At 42.6% G+C, this 17610-nt stretch overlaps 7 protein-coding genes across 7 annotated transcripts; 1 reads left to right on the forward strand and 6 right to left on the reverse strand.

Annotated features, from left to right (window-relative positions):
- Positions 1-43: 43 nt before the first annotated feature.
- On the reverse strand, positions 44-5472 carry LOC120449470 (UDP-glucose:glycoprotein glucosyltransferase). Its single transcript, XM_039631942.2, has 2 exons — positions 5048-5472; positions 44-4813 (listed from the first exon to the last, which is right to left on the reverse strand). The coding sequence occupies exons 1-2, from the start codon at positions 5274-5276 to the stop codon at positions 396-398; spliced, it is 4647 nt and encodes a 1548-aa protein (XP_039487876.2). The 5' UTR covers positions 5277-5472; the 3' UTR covers positions 44-395.
- Positions 5473-5665: 193 nt separating this feature from the next.
- Positions 5666-7497, forward strand: LOC120449579 (cell cycle checkpoint control protein RAD9A). Its single transcript, XM_039632133.2, has 4 exons — positions 5666-5780; positions 5836-6062; positions 6118-6269; positions 6494-7497. The coding sequence occupies exons 1-4, from the start codon at positions 5747-5749 to the stop codon at positions 7449-7451; spliced, it is 1371 nt and encodes a 456-aa protein (XP_039488067.1). The 5' UTR covers positions 5666-5746; the 3' UTR covers positions 7452-7497.
- Positions 7448-8119, reverse strand: LOC120449580 (biogenesis of lysosome-related organelles complex 1 subunit 3). Its single transcript, XM_039632134.1, has 3 exons — positions 7980-8119; positions 7787-7922; positions 7448-7733 (listed from the first exon to the last, which is right to left on the reverse strand). Exons 1-3 carry the CDS (start codon positions 8043-8045, stop codon positions 7495-7497), a joined length of 441 nt encoding a protein of 146 aa, XP_039488068.1. The 5' UTR covers positions 8046-8119; the 3' UTR covers positions 7448-7494.
- A 234-nt stretch (positions 8120-8353) lies between these two features.
- LOC120449553 (glutaredoxin-C4) lies at positions 8354-9036 on the reverse strand. The gene is made up of 3 exons (XM_039632082.2): positions 8763-9036; positions 8603-8707; positions 8354-8541 (listed from the first exon to the last, which is right to left on the reverse strand). Exons 1-3 carry the CDS (start codon positions 8904-8906, stop codon positions 8446-8448), a joined length of 345 nt encoding a protein of 114 aa, XP_039488016.1. The 5' UTR covers positions 8907-9036; the 3' UTR covers positions 8354-8445.
- Positions 9037-9365: 329 nt separating this feature from the next.
- Positions 9366-10566, reverse strand: LOC120449552 (dysbindin protein homolog). The gene is made up of 2 exons (XM_039632081.2): positions 9714-10566; positions 9366-9656 (listed from the first exon to the last, which is right to left on the reverse strand). Exons 1-2 carry the CDS (start codon positions 10480-10482, stop codon positions 9556-9558), a joined length of 870 nt encoding a protein of 289 aa, XP_039488015.1. The 5' UTR covers positions 10483-10566; the 3' UTR covers positions 9366-9555.
- Positions 10567-10733: 167 nt separating this feature from the next.
- Positions 10734-12246, reverse strand: LOC120449884 (NKAP family protein CG6066). Its single transcript, XM_039632561.1, has 2 exons — positions 12194-12246; positions 10734-12134 (listed from the first exon to the last, which is right to left on the reverse strand). Exons 1-2 carry the CDS (start codon positions 12244-12246, stop codon positions 11108-11110), a joined length of 1080 nt encoding a protein of 359 aa, XP_039488495.1. The 3' UTR covers positions 10734-11107.
- Positions 12247-12699: 453 nt separating this feature from the next.
- Positions 12700-14179, reverse strand: LOC120448848 (transmembrane protease serine 9). Its single transcript, XM_039631054.1, has 3 exons — positions 13816-14179; positions 13035-13330; positions 12700-12972 (listed from the first exon to the last, which is right to left on the reverse strand). Exons 1-3 carry the CDS (start codon positions 14159-14161, stop codon positions 12817-12819), a joined length of 798 nt encoding a protein of 265 aa, XP_039486988.1. The 5' UTR covers positions 14162-14179; the 3' UTR covers positions 12700-12816.
- Positions 14180-17610: the final 3431 nt, after the last annotated feature.

The following is a 17610-nucleotide window of genomic DNA, read 5'->3' on the forward strand; positions in this document are numbered from 1 at the left end:
TTCTGTGGGTAAAGTTGCCTGACCATTCCAAATAAATGCTTAATAAAATACGCTGAATTTATTACTATTTACTCCACTTTTTAATACATTTGACAAACTTTCAACCTAAAGGCGCGTTCTTTTATGTATGTAGTTTGATGACATTTAATTTCAGCTTAATTTAATTAGTGGCCATAGCTTTTGGAATGCAAGACAAGAAAATCGTTTGAAATCGAGCTAGAAAAAACAATTCGAACTTTAGTGAGCTGTTTTCTTTTTGTGTTAAGTTTACGTGTTCTAATTAAAATGTACAAATGTGTTAAGTTGTTATTTCGGAGATGGCTCTTAGCTAAGTAAACAAGTGTGTATCCACGATATTTAAATTCACTAAATATGTTGATTTAACTACGCGTTGATCACAGCTCGCCATGCTTGGGCTCATGAGAAGGTGTCACTGTGGTGGCCTCCACCGAATCGTCAGCTGAATCATCGACTGCCGAGTCCCTGCTATGCGAATTCTCGTGATCCTCGATGCGAGACATCAGAGTCTTCAGCTCAGCATCGTAGTCCTTCCATTCGGGCACAATCCTTTGTGCGGCTGTGAGCTTGGCCTCCTTGGTCTGTGGGTTGTTGCACAAATCAATCACTTTAGCACTTTTGAAGTTGCTGTCGCTGCACCACGTTTGGCACCAAAGCCAGTCGTCGGGCAGGGATTTGATGGCGACCTGGTGGATCATGTTGTTGGGCAAGTCCTGATCCAAATTGGATAAACTGTTTGGATCCTGGCTAAGTGCCTGGTACTGGCCTCTTAGTCTGTCTCCTGCCGCAATCTTGCGGAATCTCTTCAAGTCCACCACGTACAAAGCGGAAATGTGGTAACGCCTGCCCATTAGATGGCTTCGCCAGTATCCCTGTTTCCAGAATCGGAAGCCCTCCATCTCTTTGCGGGAATCGCAGAATGGCGTGTAGGCATAGGGCGCTCCTCCGAGGTCCATATCATACAACTCCTTTATATCTGTTCTTACGATGGCATCGGCATCCACGAAAATAATTTTTCTTACATTCAGTGGGAACAGCACATCGAGGAAAAGGATCTTGTAGCCCCAAATGGTCCTCTGTTTTTCCGTTTGCTGATGCAGCCAACGGGGCCATTTGTACTGGACCAACTCGTATTGGAAGTTGTACTCACTGGCCATGTGAGGAAGGAAATCCGTAAATTGCGGGGAGAGGTAGTTTTTCAAAAACCAGAACTTCACAGGCGATTTTGTGTGCTTTAGCAGTGAAACCATCATGATCCTTAGAAGACGTTCGTAGAGATGTCCCGATGCCACAGAAAAAATGTTGATGGTTTCCGCATCCTCATCAGGGGCTGGCTGGTTAGCATTACTGCCACCAAAACTGCTGGCAATGCTGTTCCAAATGCCCGATTGCGCTGCCTGTTCGTTGTCATCTGACAGGAGTTCCGCCTGCTGCATGCCTGGCTTCTTAGACACCCTTAATTTGACAACATGAGATCGCAAGGACGTTATAAGAACTTGAACTTCAGAAGCTCCAGTGGAATGATGAGTATTTGTTCCTTCAATGTGGCTGATGGCATAAATATCCGCCGATTTGCCTTCACGTAAGCGTAGGGACCATGCTCCTGGATTGGCCTTAAGTTGGAAATAACCCAAGTTCGCCATCACAATTGTATCCACCAAGGCAGGTTGACTCTGGGTACCCAGCACCAACTGCAGTCCTCTGGGCGGAGCTCCGCTAGCAGCATCAAAGCAGTGACCCTCCAACAGCAGATACTCCAAATCAAACTCGCTGTGCACGGGTCCACCAATATCGGTCAACTTAATGTTGTCCAAATCGTAAACTGCTCTTACAGCTTCGATCAGCCAGTTCTCTGGTACCTGCAGCTGCTGGGTCAGCAAAGGATTGGCCGGCAGTCCGCTGAATTTTGCCAAGGGACCATCGGATCGACCTCCATTCACTTCGAATTGCACCTCCGGCTCCACAACATATCTGTAGAAGTTCTTCACGGGCATATCGCTGTGCTGGGGAACGGGAATCAAGTATAAGTTTAATTGGCAGTTCAGCACTTGACGTAGCAAAATAAGTATTGGCGTTAGTTTTTGAGCTGCTCGGGAGGCGGGATCTAAAACGGCGGCAACATCAAAATGAGGAAGTTTCTCCTGTTTGGGCGGTAGTTTTACAACCGAGTGATCGGTTTTCAAGTCCGTTGGAAGCTTAAAGCGAGTTTTGGTTTGCCTGGGAAGCAAACTGGCATACAACTTGAGCAATGTATCGCTTGTGAACTCCTCGCTGACATCTTGAGCAGATTCCTTGAGGACCTGACGCACTTTGTCGCCATACTGTAGAGAACTGAACCTGGCCAGCAAGGCGAAATCGGCGCTATCAAAGCTTTCATCCGAGAAAAGAGGGCCATAAAGCCGTCCATTACCGATTACCAAGCGTTGGGATTTATTTAGACCCAACACTCGCTGGGAATAAACTCTCAACATCTTCAGGTGCAGCTCTGTTGAACCCAGGATATCCTCGAGCTGAGATGGTATTTCAATTTTATCCTTTGGTTTCTTAAGCCACTTGAGGACCTGCTCCGTGGCTTGTGTTGGTGGAAGACTCTGCATGGCAGCCCAGACCAGACGATTGAGATTCTTCTGGCTTGAAGCGGAAGAACTTTCAGTGTTAGGAATAAAAGCGACACGTACACTCTCTCCACTTTGAACATATTCGAGAGCGTGGGTGAGCAGTTCTCGACCCTGGTCAGTTTCCAAATCTGCAAACACCCAAATCGTAAGGAACTGCAGAGATGATCGACCAATTAGCTCCGTAGACTTCTTGCCACCAAAGTATTTAAGATTATCCATTAACGTAGCGGTCATATCCCGGTTAGACAGACGATTTAAAACTCCCACATTGCCCAAATTTTTGTAGGCCACGCCGTTAATATCAAGATATTTCACATCCTCCTGACTAAGAATTCTCTGATTTAATCTGGGCATCACGTGGGGTTGATTCATCAGATAATCAATGGCTACATCGCTGTCTGTCATTTCACCTTTGTACACAGCCTTTTGGAGATTGCTGGTTTGGGTCATTATTTCGGTAAAAATAGCCTCCTCGAAGTCGCTATCAGCGGTCACAACGTTGCTGGACATTGGAACACCATTCAACAGGGCCTGAGGTTGTCCCTTGTCTCCGAATCCCAGCCGCTGGATGAACTCCGTTGCGAGCTCCCTTCCATAATCGTACGTGGAATCTTCCTCGAGAAAATCCTCAGCCTTGGCAAAGCTTAAGGTTGTGAATTCCTTTGTCAGTTGCTTTACTATGTCCTTTTTCGAGACCACTTTGGTCTCACCAACTGCTGCGTAGATGTCCGTAAGGAAACTCAAAGCAGCTCGGGCATCCTTTTTCTGACTCACATAGTTATAGGCACACGTGATAGCTACGTAATCTGCAAGATTGTCCTCATTGGCGTCCCTCGCATCGAAGACCAGACCCAAGCGAATGGGAGCTTGATGAATGACAAACGACTCTGAGAGCTTAATTACACTTCTGGCTGTGGGCTGCAGTGCATCTACCACCAGAACCAAGTTGAATACATTCTTTCGGATATTCCTCAACATGCCAGGAAACGTGGGACGCAAGAGATCCATCACCGATGAGGGCCACCTGCGATATTGCGCATCGTTCTCAATATCGTTGACCCATTGCACTGCAGTATCACGGATATCGATAGCGAATTCTTTTTTGCTGGAGGCCGTTAGATCTAAGGCAAGCAAGGAGCTGGCAAGGCTACCCCTAACATTATTACTGTGCAGGCTCTCAAGAACACGCATCTCCGAGCGCAACGTCTCAATCAGGGAATACAGATCCATGGTGTCCGCATCGAAGAACAGTCCGTTGATGAAAAGGGCACCATCAGGAGGCGCTACATTCAAACTTCTACCAAATGCCTCCGTATTGTGCTTTACCTCCGCCCTTAAGCCATCCGTAACCTTGTGGGCCAGCAGGGTTCTGGCCAGCATGGGGAAATTATGCGCAGTGTATTGAAGAATTTGCAGAGTTTCATCTCCCTGTATTTCTGCAATAGCAGCTGCCGCCTGAAGACCCAAGTCCTGGAACTCCCATGCTTTCAATTGGGCGATCTCATCATTCCCCTGAAGAAGCCTCTGACGCAGTTGATCAAGCGCTCTCTTAAGTGTAGGATGCTTCTGCTTTAGCACCTTGAAATCAAAGCCCTGGACATCCGATTCATTAGCCAGATCCTCGTCAGAAGTAGAACCCGCTTCGGGCTTGGGGGCATCATCCTGGCTCTTGTATTCCGTGGACTTCAAATGCAGTTCCACACCGTAGCCCGAAAGTCGTACCGGTCGTCTGTCCGTCTTGGCCAATTGATGACGCAGGATGTAACGAATCCGGCCAGCATTGGCTTCCTTTTCCAATAATTTGTGATAGATGCGGAATTGAGAGCTTCCCAAATCGCCGTACAGTACCACAGTGCGGGTATTGTTCTCACTGCCAGGAAAAATGTGATCAAAGCTGTAGGTGACAACAGGAGCATCCAAGCTTTCCTTGGCGCGCGGCAGTTCCAGCTTCTTCTGCAGCTCGTTGAAGCTGCAGGCCAGTTCGGAACCCACTTGGGCAAAAGTGTAGCTCTGGCAAGAGCCACTGCCCCTCAGTTCCTCGGCCAACTGGAAGTGGGTCTGGATCCGAGGCGTCAAGCTGTGCATGGACACCACCAGCTTGAGCAGGGGCAATTGAGGAGAGCTCACATGGCTCTTGACCAGCTCCAAGGCGGCATTGTACTGCTGCGACTCGGTATCTAAAAAACGAAAACGTAATCAGCAAAAACATTTTCTTTTTGGGGAAAGATCACATTATAGGGCCTTGGGATTGGAATATCCAATTGAGGTTCTTGTATTTTAAATTCTAAACTATTAATTCATGTGGTATTTTTTTAACAAATACCAAGGAGTAGATAAAATAAATTAAATTGACATTAAGTAGAATAAAGAAGCTCTTTAATGCGGGTTCTCCATGTCTTATTTACACAAACCATATTCATTAAGAACCGTGTCCAATTTGGTCACCCCCGAAACGTAATCCCAGAAAAGACCCGCCTGCTCATCGGCCAGATACTCGGCAATTTCCAGATACAGGGGCGTCTGCGTCCATTTCGCGTTGATCAGCGTGGTGATGGGATAACTCTGACTGGATTCCCCAGAAGTCGGCGTATATAGTGCTATGAGCACCACAGACACACACAAAGCCACCGTACGTAACATGGTTTCCACTTGTTTTTAGACGATTTTCACCACGCACATCACGGATACGGAATATAGAGACGAACTTAAGGCTTCCCTTCTCCGATTATTTCACTTTTTACCAGTTTTCCGCTGGTTTTAGCCCAGTTTTCCTTAATTTGATTTAGAACTGATGTGGCGTTCGTTGCTGAACCGGCATGCCGCAGTGTGACCAGACAACATGGGGAAAATAATCGCGGTGAAAAACATATTTTAATTTAAGTGCACAATAACAATATGCAAATTCTGTTCCATTCACATAAAAACAAATTATTGAAAAATCACGATTGTGCAATATTAAAATACAAAGTTTCTCTATTATCAAGTAATAGTTACCGAACTCTTTAGTGGTATTTTCCCATACCGGTTGTGCGACTACTATCACTCTAATTTGTTTGTTTACAAAATTCAGCGCGAATTTCGCGACCAAAAATATAGTGCAAATACTGCCAATGAAATATACTTTAGAGGGCAGCAATGCTAGGGGTACCAAATGAAAAGCTGTAAATCTTATTCGTAACTAACTTAATTCCCTTTTTAGTCATCGCCAAAGCCGTACAATCTCTGTCCAAGGTGGGCAAGGAAATGTTCATCGAGATAGACCAGCAATCCTTGCAAATGCGGGCCATAAATGCGACCCAATCCGCAGTGGGCAGCATATCTTTTAAAAGATCCATGTTCGAAGTGTATGACATGCCGCCGCACTCAGATTTCTACTGCAAGATCTCCATGAAGGGATGTTTGGCCGTGTTCCGCAACATGAATGAGGTGAGTTTAAAGGTACGCCACACTGGAATTAGTTATGAAGAATAATATGTTCCAGGTGGAGTACTGCGAACTTAACTTGCTGGACAACCAGACCAACCTGCAGGTGAATCTCCGCTGTAAGCTGGAGACCACGAAGGAGGCCACCATTTCCATTATAGACGACCAGAACATTAACACAAACATAAACACCGATCAGATGCCGAATATGTGAGTTTGGTTCTAGATATTGAACTTTGGTTTCATCGTGTTCGTCATAATTATTAAAAATCGATCTCCTTAATATACATTGACCCCTTGTTTCGCTCTATTACGCAGATGTGTGCTTTTTTGCATAATGTTTTTTTTCGACAACTTCCCTTAACTAAGTCATAAGCTAATACTTAAAGCATGCATCGCGAAATTTCGTATAATTACCCTATCTGCCCTTTCAGAATCCGCGGCGATCACAAGCTGTTGACAGATATCTCCAACAACTTTAACTCCTCGGAGGAGGAACTAACTTTGGAAGCAAATTTGGGCAGTGTGGTAGCCAAAAACTACATAGAAGGTGCCCGAGTGAATGATAAGTTCATGCGCACGCAACTGAAACTTAAGCCCAGTGAATTTGAGCAGTACCAGGTAACGAAGGAAACGGTCATTACATTCTGCATTAAGGAATTCCGAGCATTTCTTCTCTTCGCCGAGTGCTTAAATGCTTCGCTGATACTGGAGTTCGACGAAGCAGGCATGCCTTTTCTGCTCAAAATTAAGAAGCACGGCGAGATCGAATGCTTGCTGATCATGTCCACGCTATCCCCCGATGATATAAGCTTCTCGGAAGAGTATTGTCAAAAGGATCTGACAGTGCAGGATGAGGATGTAGGAGCGGCAGCTTCAAAGAGGAAGAGCAGCGCTCCGGTCCCGAATGTAAATAACAAACGCAAAGGCAGCTCTTCAGAACCGGCTGCAGTGCAGCCGAAACGTCGAGTGAAGGAGACCCAATTAGAATCAAGCCTAGATAATCCTCTGTTCCTATTTCGGGACTCGGAGGCGCCATCTGTCCAGCAGCCTCGTATCCTTGCCGAGGTAGACACCGTTGTTTTAATTGAAGACGAGGCGGAACAAGAGGCTCTTATGTTAGCAGCCGCGGATGCTGCGCTGGAGGCCAGCATAGCACACTCTTCAGGACCACCAAACAGCACAGAGGTTTGCTTTATCAACACAGACGACTCTCAGCAACCTAAACCGCCAGAAAGCTCCTCCGATGAGGATGAAACAATACCGCAGTCACCTGAGCGCCCTAACAAGGTGCGAACTATCTTCTCACGGTGCTTTCAGAGCACCTACGTTCCGCGGGAGCCATCACCCAACACTCAGTGCTATGCGCCCAATTCCGATACAGAGGATTAGCCTAGATTTGATCGTTTATCAGCAAATACAGCATATGTCTATGTCAGGTTGCCTTATGAATGTTTATGTGCGGGAGGAAGTTGCTGGTAATCACGGCAGCCACCCTGGTTTGCAGGTCCTGCGCGTTCTTCTGGGCCAGCTGGAGAGATGTGTGGGCCGACTGAAGACTAAGCTGGGACTTGATGAGCATTTGATCAGTGGTTACGAGCTGCTTTGAGGCATTCAACACAAAGCTGCGTGTGAAAGCGGTAAGAGATCTCCAAATGGCAATGTTGTTTTCAACTGGAAAAGAGCATTACATTGCAATGTTTATGGACACAGGATTGGTGAATTACTTAGCTTCCGCTGGAGCAGATTATTCCGGTAAATGGAGGCCGTGCTGTTGACCTGGTTGCTGCTTCGACGTTGCTCGTAAATGTCTTCATCATCCTCTTCTTCGGATGCTTCGCCCGAAACTTCTGCAGCAAAAATCTGTCACAAAATGGTTATATCATAGGAATGCTAATTATATACAATATCCCCAATAACCTTATTCTTGTCCTGCAGTTCCTCATCAGATTCAGAGGCTTCCCCGCTCACCAAATCAGCCATCATATAGCTAATCAAATACTTTTGTAAACAATTATTATTTACAGCTCTTACCGTGCTGCCAGATCAGTTAAAACAGCAAGCTGTTGCTCACATCTACATATGTTAACAGATCCGTTGGACTACACTCACAAAAATTAATTATAGTAACATTTAAACGATAAAAATAGGAAACAATGAATTCATTTCCCCACACGTTTAAAATCGTTTCTGAGATGTGTGTGCTAATTTGAGCGGCAACCCCGTAATTGCAACCGCTATTAAGCAATTTTCCCAAAGTTTAAAAGAAGATTATATTTTAAGAAGTGCAACCATACATTTTTAAAGAATTTATTTAGGACTGAAGATTAATCAGAAGAGCGTGCACGAACATTTTTACATAAAAAGGAACTCTGTAGGACATTATTTACTGGAAATATTTCTGCAGAGCTCCCGTTTCAAACATCCTTTTGATGTCGGTACCACCGCCAATGAATTTGCCATCGATAAAGACGCGGGGAACCTACAAAATTATCAAGATATTATGACCAAGCTTTAAAATATGAAATATTTAGTGCACCCACCGTTCTGGCACCAGTAATCTCGCCCAGAACTGCCTGAATTTCGTTGCCATCGGGATTTCCATCGAGTTCTATTACGGTGGCGTCCACATTGAGCTTTTTGAAGGGCTGAAACGCAAAGATGTGATCACGATTGTTGACTTTTCAAGGTCTTGTTACTCACTTCTTTGGCCATCGTGCAGTAGGGACAGTACGTCTTGCTGAATATCACAACTTTATTGCTGGCAATGGTGTTTTCAACGAACTTTGCCTGCTTGGTAGACATATCGACTATTGGTGATTTCAAAGCGGATCCAACTGCGCCCATAAGCTCGAAATCCAGGAATGGGTACGGAAACTTGGGGGGCAATGAGGGAAGCAATAAAAGCTGCGACAGGTGTAAGCTGCGGAGAATTATCTCTAATTTACTAAGTTTTAATCACTGATTAGCAATCAGCTGTTGTGGCTCTCGTCAGAGTTGCCACGCTGTTGAATTACCATCTCGTAATCATAAACATGTTGAATACTTAATTATTTCCATGTATTTATGCAAAGTATATGGTATCTAGTGTTATGTGCACATAGAAAGACAAAATTGACTATTGCAAAAACAATGGTTATTAAACTCTGTCAAAACATTCAGTGACGCTGCCACATCAACGAATTTCGTAAAAACTAGGGGGATTCTTGAAATATCGCTTTTCATTATTAAAAATATAATAATCCCAGATGGTACAGAAGTTTGTAAATTACTTTAACGAAGTGTAGATGTTAAAATACTTTGGCATAGATAATTAACACTAGTATGTCCGATTCCCTTTAATATTATAGTTTAAAGATTAAATGCAGTAAGAAAATAACGTGAAAAATTCAAGTTAATTTTCAGGAGTCCCATTTAAAATATTTTAATAATTACACTGCTTATTGCACTTTAAGGCACAAATTGTAGTCTTTTGCAAGATGAGCAAACAACGGAGTTAGCCATTCAGAAATTGCTCCAAAGCATCCTTTGTTTCCACTTCGCTGGCTTCAAGGACGACTTCCTCCAGAGCCAACTTGTTGCTGGTGGTTTGAATTTCTAAAAATAAAATTAATTAATTAACTTCCTCATATCATGTTATGTTATCAGACGGACTTGTCAGCTGGCCGTGCTGTTTGTACTCCTCCATATCTTCTCGGAAGGCGTCGTCGAAGACAGCCTGTCGTTCCCTCTGTAGCTTCAGTAGGGTCTGCTCCTGATCTTTAATTTTGGATTGGTGTTTCTGGGCGATTTGCTGGCGAAACTGCTCCAGTTCGTTTAGTTTCTTTTGCTTGTGTCTGGAAAGCTGAAACTGCTGCTCGAGGATGAACTCTTGTAGCTCGCACTCCTCGCATAGATCTTCCAGCTTCTCCAACTCAACCTCTAATTGCTGACCCATTTCCTTTAGGGAATTAAGGACCTGTGAGCTCGCCTGCAATTGAGCGATCAACGTGGGAATCCCCGCCAGACTGTTGTTCAGCTCACTAATGATCCTACGCTGATGGCTGGCCTTGTTTTGGATTCCGGAGATTTGGCAAGCAATCTTTGCAGCCTTGTCAGCGTTCTCTTCGTTGGCGCCATGGATCTGCTGCCAATCGTCCTCATATTTGGCCAGCAAACTGCAACCCGCTGCCACATTTAGATGGCTGGGCACTCCATCGGTTAGCTGAAAGGGAGCACTAAGGGATAGACTACTGCTCCTGCTGGACGACAAACTCTCGTTGAGGCCCAATGGCGAAGTGGGGGTCGTAATACCACTGGCTTGGCTGCTCCCCGAGTTCCCGGAACTGACACGCTGGCGATATTGCTGTTGCAGACTCTCCGAGATCACCAGACCCTCCTGAATCGCACTGCTCAGCTTCTTTTTCAGGTTCCCGAACATCATGCGACCACGGATCTCTATTTATTTAACTAAGCGATTTCCAATTGTCTTCGCGCTGGCGTTTTCCATCGAAAATTGAGTGGTAAATAAAGAATCAGCTGTTCGGGCAGGTGCTGAGAGAAAATCGGTGAGAGAGAGAGAGCAACAGTTTGTTACTGTACACAAGGAACATATCAACTATGGTAGGAGGTCTGGTTTAAAACTAAAAATAAATAACATTCTAAGTCTCGTATTGGTAGAAAATAAAAAACTAATTTTCGTTTCTTTATTTTACAATTTTTATTGCGTTGAAAAACATTTTCTATGATGAAAGAAATTGAAATAAAAGTTAAATAATATTTGGTTAGGCACTACCTAACTGCTAAAAAATTCAATTACGCATAAAATATATTTACCCAATGTAGATGAAATAAACAGTCGCAGTAGGTCTTCGACTAGTTTCACTATTTAACTCAATTTGTAAAACAATAAACTAGATATGTTTTTTCTTTAGAGCACCGAGTGGCTTCTTTCAGGTTGGGTAAAAATCTCCATTGGTTTCTATATTCATATTATTGTTATGTTTGTTAACTATAAAATATGTTTGTATAATTGTATCACATTATATCATTATAATTATTTAACCTATTTAATCCTCAGTCAGGTCCACTGTAGTGAGAACTTTACATTCGTCCACCTGTTTCTTTGCGTTATCCGATTGAGATAGATGTTCAGGTTCAGACGCAGGCTCAGTTTCAGATGCCTTTTTAGGCTCTTCATGGTACGAAATTATTTCAATATCACTATTATTACCAGATTTTAGGGTTATACAGCTGACGGCGCTGTTCTTTGAATCTAGGTCTGAGTCCGAGCTTGAGGAAATGCCACCGGACTCGGAACTCGAGCTTACTTTAATGGTGAGAACATTTTGCTCTTCGTCGGTGGATGAAATCAACAAGGCCTCGGGCTTCTCGGATTTTTCCACCTCTTCGTCGGACATCAGTTCCCTGACTATATCGGATATAGGAGAGGAGGAACGTGCCCTAGACTCGTTGGCTTTCACTTGGCTGTTCGGGTTGGGTAATTGACCATAGGCCATGGCCACTGCAAGAGCCATTTGCTTGGAGTGCTTAAGGAATACATCTGAGGGTGCGGGTATAAGAAGCGACTCGCTAGGCGGTACTTCCCGATCGCATTCGCTTCTGCTTTGGCTACTTCTTTCTCTTCTTAGTGATTTTTTGTGCTTTTTGGCCTTCTTTTTGTGCCTTTTCCGCCGATGTGAACTATTCCGGCTTCGGCTGCTGCTCGAACTCCTGCTGCTGCTACTTCTTCTTCGGGTGCGCTTCTTCTTGGATTTTTTGTGGCGACTTCTGCTACGCCTTCTGCTGGAACTTCTGCTTCTGTCTGCACTTCGGTTTCTGGGTGCATCGCGGCTGTAGAAGTAGTTGGACTTCCTCCTTTCGTATACATCATCTAGATCCTGCAGCTTCTGCCGGCAATTCGCCTGCGTGCGCTCTATTTCCCTATCATTATGCCGAATCGCAGTGTTTATAGTGCGACCTAGAAAGCGTTTGTTTGGTTTGCCCAGAGGATTAACTTTGCGTTCGCTTTGTTTTAGGTTGCTGGCACTAGAATTCGGGCCTTCGATCTCGCGCATCAGCTCGGCAATCGCCTTGCTAAAGAAGGAGTATACAAATTTATTAAAAATGTATCTGTTTTTAATATAGATATTTACGTTGTTAGGTCTGCGTCCATGTCCATTTTTGGCATTTGTTTATGCCATTTCATTAAATACCAATTGCTAAGAATCCAAAAATACCGTGGACGATAAGTGCTACTTTTTAGTATATTTTAAATACTAAGTATTAAGAAAAATATCGTACCAATCGGCGAGTATTGCACATTGAACGTAGCACACTAGTAGAAAATAAGAAAACATTTTTCAAAAAAAAAAATTTTTTTAGGCCAGACATTAAGTATTAATATATATTTATAATTGATTGTTGTGATATGTGATATAACAACTCTTGTTGTTTAAACAAGTCTTAACGTAATTTATTTGTTTAACTTTTCCACAATTTTTCAATGGTTTAATAGGAATTCAGCAACCAATCAGTTTAAAGATATTGGCGCTTACGTAATTAGCGATATTCTTGTCGATAAATGTTCTCAGAGTAATCGCATCTACGAAATACCAACGATTGACACAATAATCGGTATTAGTTAAAAAAATGTCCGGACACAAAAAATTGAAATTTCAAATTGGTTTAAGTAACGTTTATTAAAAAGGATCACATAATAGACTACGACTAATATCACAAGAGAATCACAATCTTTGTGTTGAAGATTTTTGGAAAACTATTTCCTGCCGGCAATCACCTTCTGCATCCAAGACACGTATTTACTGACGCGCGTATATATTCCGGGCAAACCTGGACGAGCACAGCCGATGCCAGTGGACACCACGCCAACGAGGTAATGCTCCTTGGACATCAGCGGACCGCCAGAATCCGCCTGTGAAGGTAAGTAAACCCGGAGCATAACATTGGTGCCGTATCAGCCAAGTGAATACTCACCCAACACGAGTCGATTTGACCGTTTTCATAGCCGGCGCACAATTGCGTCTCTCCGATGGTATTGCTCTTTCCCAAGGATCTGTAGGACCTCTCGCATGCCTCGTTGTTCCATATCTTAACGGTGGCCTTGCGCAGAACATCAGAGCGATCGTTTTCCGCCTGGTTCTCGTGCGTCCAGCCCCAACCAGAAACAGTTCCGAACTCCTGCTCCAGACTTCGGTGCCCCTCTTCGGATCCTACGCAACTGGGCTGGATGTGTGATGAGAATCGTATTGGTTGTACCAGCTCCAGAAGGGCTTTACAAAAAAAGGATTTGAACTTTTAATAGTTTGAGGACTACTAAAAATATGTACATAATTATTTATTTTCACTACAAGTTTATGAAAAATGCTTGAATGGTCTAAAATTATACTCAGATTCTACTCTGATTTGTTATTGTGCATTTCCAATGTTTTATATGTGTTAATATCCAGCTCGTATAAAGGTTAACTTTTAGGTTTATAATAACCAATTGCAGTTTCATTTTACTTCTTTGCTAAAACACATTATTTTATAACTATATTGAAAAAAAAAACATTTTTAACTTCACCTTCACCTATTTTAATGGCATTCTATTTGATATTAAATTTGAATTGAAAAATGTCCATTTTTAAATGTGTTTATTATTCAGTTCTGTAGAGAACATATAGAAAAGTATTGAACTCTCATTTTTCTAAATGTAAAGTTATAAAGGAGGGTAATATAAAAGCACATAATACAGCACATGTACATATGTACATACCTATATCGTGTTTCACATCGTTGCAGTCGTATTGCGGATGGGGCACAATGTTCTTGAAGTCCACCCTCAATGCATCCGGACCGTTGCCAATCCCGTTGAGGTACTCCCTGATGCTGTGCAGACCCACAACTCCTTGGATTTGAGCTGGCTTCATGAACTGCTGCAACCCATTGCAGATGCAGTGTCCCGCCGTGATGATCCACCGCTCCGAGATGATAGTGCCGCCGCAAAAGTGACCACCTCGACGCATCAGACTGACCATAAAGGGCATTTCGTTGCGCTCCGCCTCACTGCCTCCCACGATTTTTGGATTTCGAACCGAGCATGGCTGATTGGTAACTGTCATGGGGTCAGTGGAATTTGAATTCGGTTGAGTTTATAATAAAGAATTTCAAACTTAAATAATTATTAGATCGAGTTGACTATAATTCAGTAAATATTTGGTTAGCAGAATGACTGTATTTAACGTTGAAATGAAATTTATCAAATTTTATATTTCGATTAATATAGTAAGCTTTTTATTATGTTCCAAAATATCCAAACAATATTTTTTGAAAGGGAACTATTATAAAAATATGAAGCATAACCATTAGCATGGACCATTAGAATTTACTTGAACTGGAATAAAATATTATCACAAGAAAGTAGGTCGAATAGTGCAGAGGAACCTTCAGTTTTAAGGACTCCTATCCTATCTAATGCAGCACATCAGTTTCATTTCATTTACTACTGTTCTATCACATTTATTCAGGCAACTCACAAGCAATTTGGGACTGTCCACACTTCACAAGCGACAGAATCGCGACTACGAATACGATTTTTAACATTTTCTGTGTACACAACCAGAGTTCTGAGCACCAAAAACCCGTTAAACACGGCCCAAGCATAAACGAAACTGCCACAAAAATTCTGTGCGCCAATTAATTTATATATAGGTGTCTAGGCGTCCTCTCCGTTCCACTGACTTATTTCACTGCCATCCGGAGTTCTATGCGGATTAGCCGGAAAGCTCGCTCTCTTGGCCTGATAACAAACGGAAGTCGCAGTCGGGCCTTTAGCACCTGTTGCCTCAGCTCTGAGCTTTTTTCACGCTGCACTACGAGCACCTGTGTCATAGCCGTTTTTGTGTGGAATTGTGGGATTGTGGGTATGGGTGCCATGTGCACACGTTGTGGCATTTCAATTGCCTGGTCGGAGAATTAAGGAGCTGTCGAAAAACGCAAACGATAACAAACCCAAAAGTAAACAATGGCCGAAAATAAAGTTGTGTATGTTTTGCGTTTTATGACCCACCGAAGTTCATGGCATTGAATTGTGCGCGGCAAAAGGTGTGACAATATTTATGCTGAATTTTCGATGCCACCTCTGCGGGATGAGGCGCTCAGTTTATTGCTCTTTTATCCTTATTTTAGTTCATATTTACTGCGATTAACACGTATTTGGGGTGTTATTGAAATTGTTGCCTGGTTAATTGCGAAAGGGAGTAAATATTATGACTTGTTAATCAACTTAAATGTTATTGCGTAACTATTGGCCCAGTTCTTATACCCCTCCCGAAAGTATAATAAACGATTAACAAAACACTCTTTAGGTAATAGGGATCTTTAATTCTTTATCTCTTTAAATATATACTTTATTTATTCAGTTTTAATGATTTGGGATGAATGTTATTTTTTTATTCTTTGGAGACGAGATATAGTGTTTTTCTGAAAAATAAAGTTTCCTAGACCTTCGCAGATTCGTGGAATCTTTACAGTTCGTCATTGCCTGCATTTGACACAATTAGTTCTCACATGCAGCTAACCTTAGACGTCATATTTCCATCAGTTTGGACCTGGTAGTACCCGGGTCTGTTATGCAAATTAGGATGTCTGCGTTGCATATGAATATGGCGATGGGACCAAAAATTAATTGAAATTCAATGTCGGCGCAATCAATGTAATATTAGCCGCTTGACATTAACATTGCCCTTAAAATTAACGCGTGGCCCACACACTCAATGCAATTGGCGACATGGGAAGGTTGTTACATATCCCTCACATATCAGAGCGATAAATGCAGGTGGAAGTGCAATTCGCTGACGCATTTAAAACAATAATGCCAAAAATATTAGGTATATAAAATTGGCAAAGCAGGAATTAAAACTGAAAGTTAAGACGATGTATGACAGAGGCATAAATAATTCATTATCCACAATCTCGATTCTTATTCAGAACAGACAAATCAGTTCAGTGGATCACACAAATGCGCAAGAATACTAATTGATTTCTTGACTTTGGTTCCTTAACCGAAAACAAGATACCATCCCATTCGAGTTCATTGATCGCGGCAGCTCAGTTTCGCACTAAATGCTAATTCACTAGCCAAGTCGCCCATAAAAAACACTATCCATTGTCTGCCGTTGACTTGCGATACCAAATATAAACAATATTAACAAACACGAGTGCGGGGTTCCACAGAAACAAGTTTCAAGCGCATTGACACCCGCCTTTGGGCGAAACTTGGACGCATTCAATGTGAAGGTCGCTTCGATTTGAGGTACTTATGTTTGACAATTGTCATATTGTTATTTCGCTACACTTTTGTTTTCATTTTGACGAAGTTCAACGACGCTGCTCTGTGGTGACTAATTGCAAGGGGGAAGTCTTTGGACGTCGCTAATGCGGGTGTGTTTGGAGCTATAGGAAATGTTTTGGGGCGCAGTGAACCCGTTTGACTGCAAGTTTTCGAGAGAGTCTCGAATGGGTTGTGGGTTCTAAAAAGAACATTTAGTGGGGATGCTTTAGAGTATAAAGTGGAACTGCCTGGAATCGAATGAATCTCAGTTTAACTAAGTATATAATAAATAGTTTATATCTTATATCAAACATACTCGTATATTAAGTGCTTCTAACTATTAGGCAATCTTTCGCCTTTCAGTTGTATACTTATATATACTTTCATTTCAACTAACCAGATTATATAGTAACAACCACATGAAATTTTAGGTACAAAGATCAAACTTTTTTAATAAAGATTCAGAAGATATTATCACTATTATATGATTGTAGTATACATCTATGTATTAATAATAAATATTATATATAATGTAATATAGATAAACAATACATATACATTTTGTAACGCTCAAAACCGATTGACTAATGTAAAAAGTATTTTATTCGTTAATTTAAAGTTATCAGCTTCTCAATGTGTATTTTCTAGGACCTTTAAAAATAAAAAACATTTTTACTTACCAACACGAAACGCAGTCAAATCTTCAATGTTGTAAGGATCACTTATCTGGTTTCAATTATTGCTCGAAAGCCAGCTGTTAATTAGTAAGGGCTTTCTGAGCAACAATCAAAATTATATAAGTGTCCGTGCGGAACTCTTATATAAAACAACCAAACTTAGCCAAAGAGTTAACACTATTTTGGGAATCACAATGCACTAGCTGTTGGAATTCTACTCTAGGCAGGCCAACACGTCTGCTCGATGTGAGAGCCGCACCGGAACTGCAATACGCTTGTTCAGCCGCTGACATTGTATCCTTGTGATCCTGGCACCAGCTGCCAAGCAACACGAACGCAGTGCCTTCGCGAACCGAGCGGAAGCCAACAAGGAAGCAACATCCCTCGTTGTCGGCGGCTTTTATCCTTTGGGCCTATGCGGCGTATGCGTGTTATGCAAACGACCGCAGCTCGGCTTTCGCTCGGCGGCCTTTTCACAGGCGACCAATGAGAGCCCTGGCATTTGGTTTTGTTGCCGAGGACCTACACTATTCCTTGTTGCGCAGGCGTAAATTATGTCAAA

This window comes from Drosophila santomea, chromosome 3L (genome assembly GCF_016746245.2).
Source record: "Drosophila santomea strain STO CAGO 1482 chromosome 3L, Prin_Dsan_1.1, whole genome shotgun sequence".
Lineage (NCBI taxonomy): Eukaryota > Metazoa > Arthropoda > Insecta > Diptera > Drosophilidae > Drosophila > Drosophila santomea.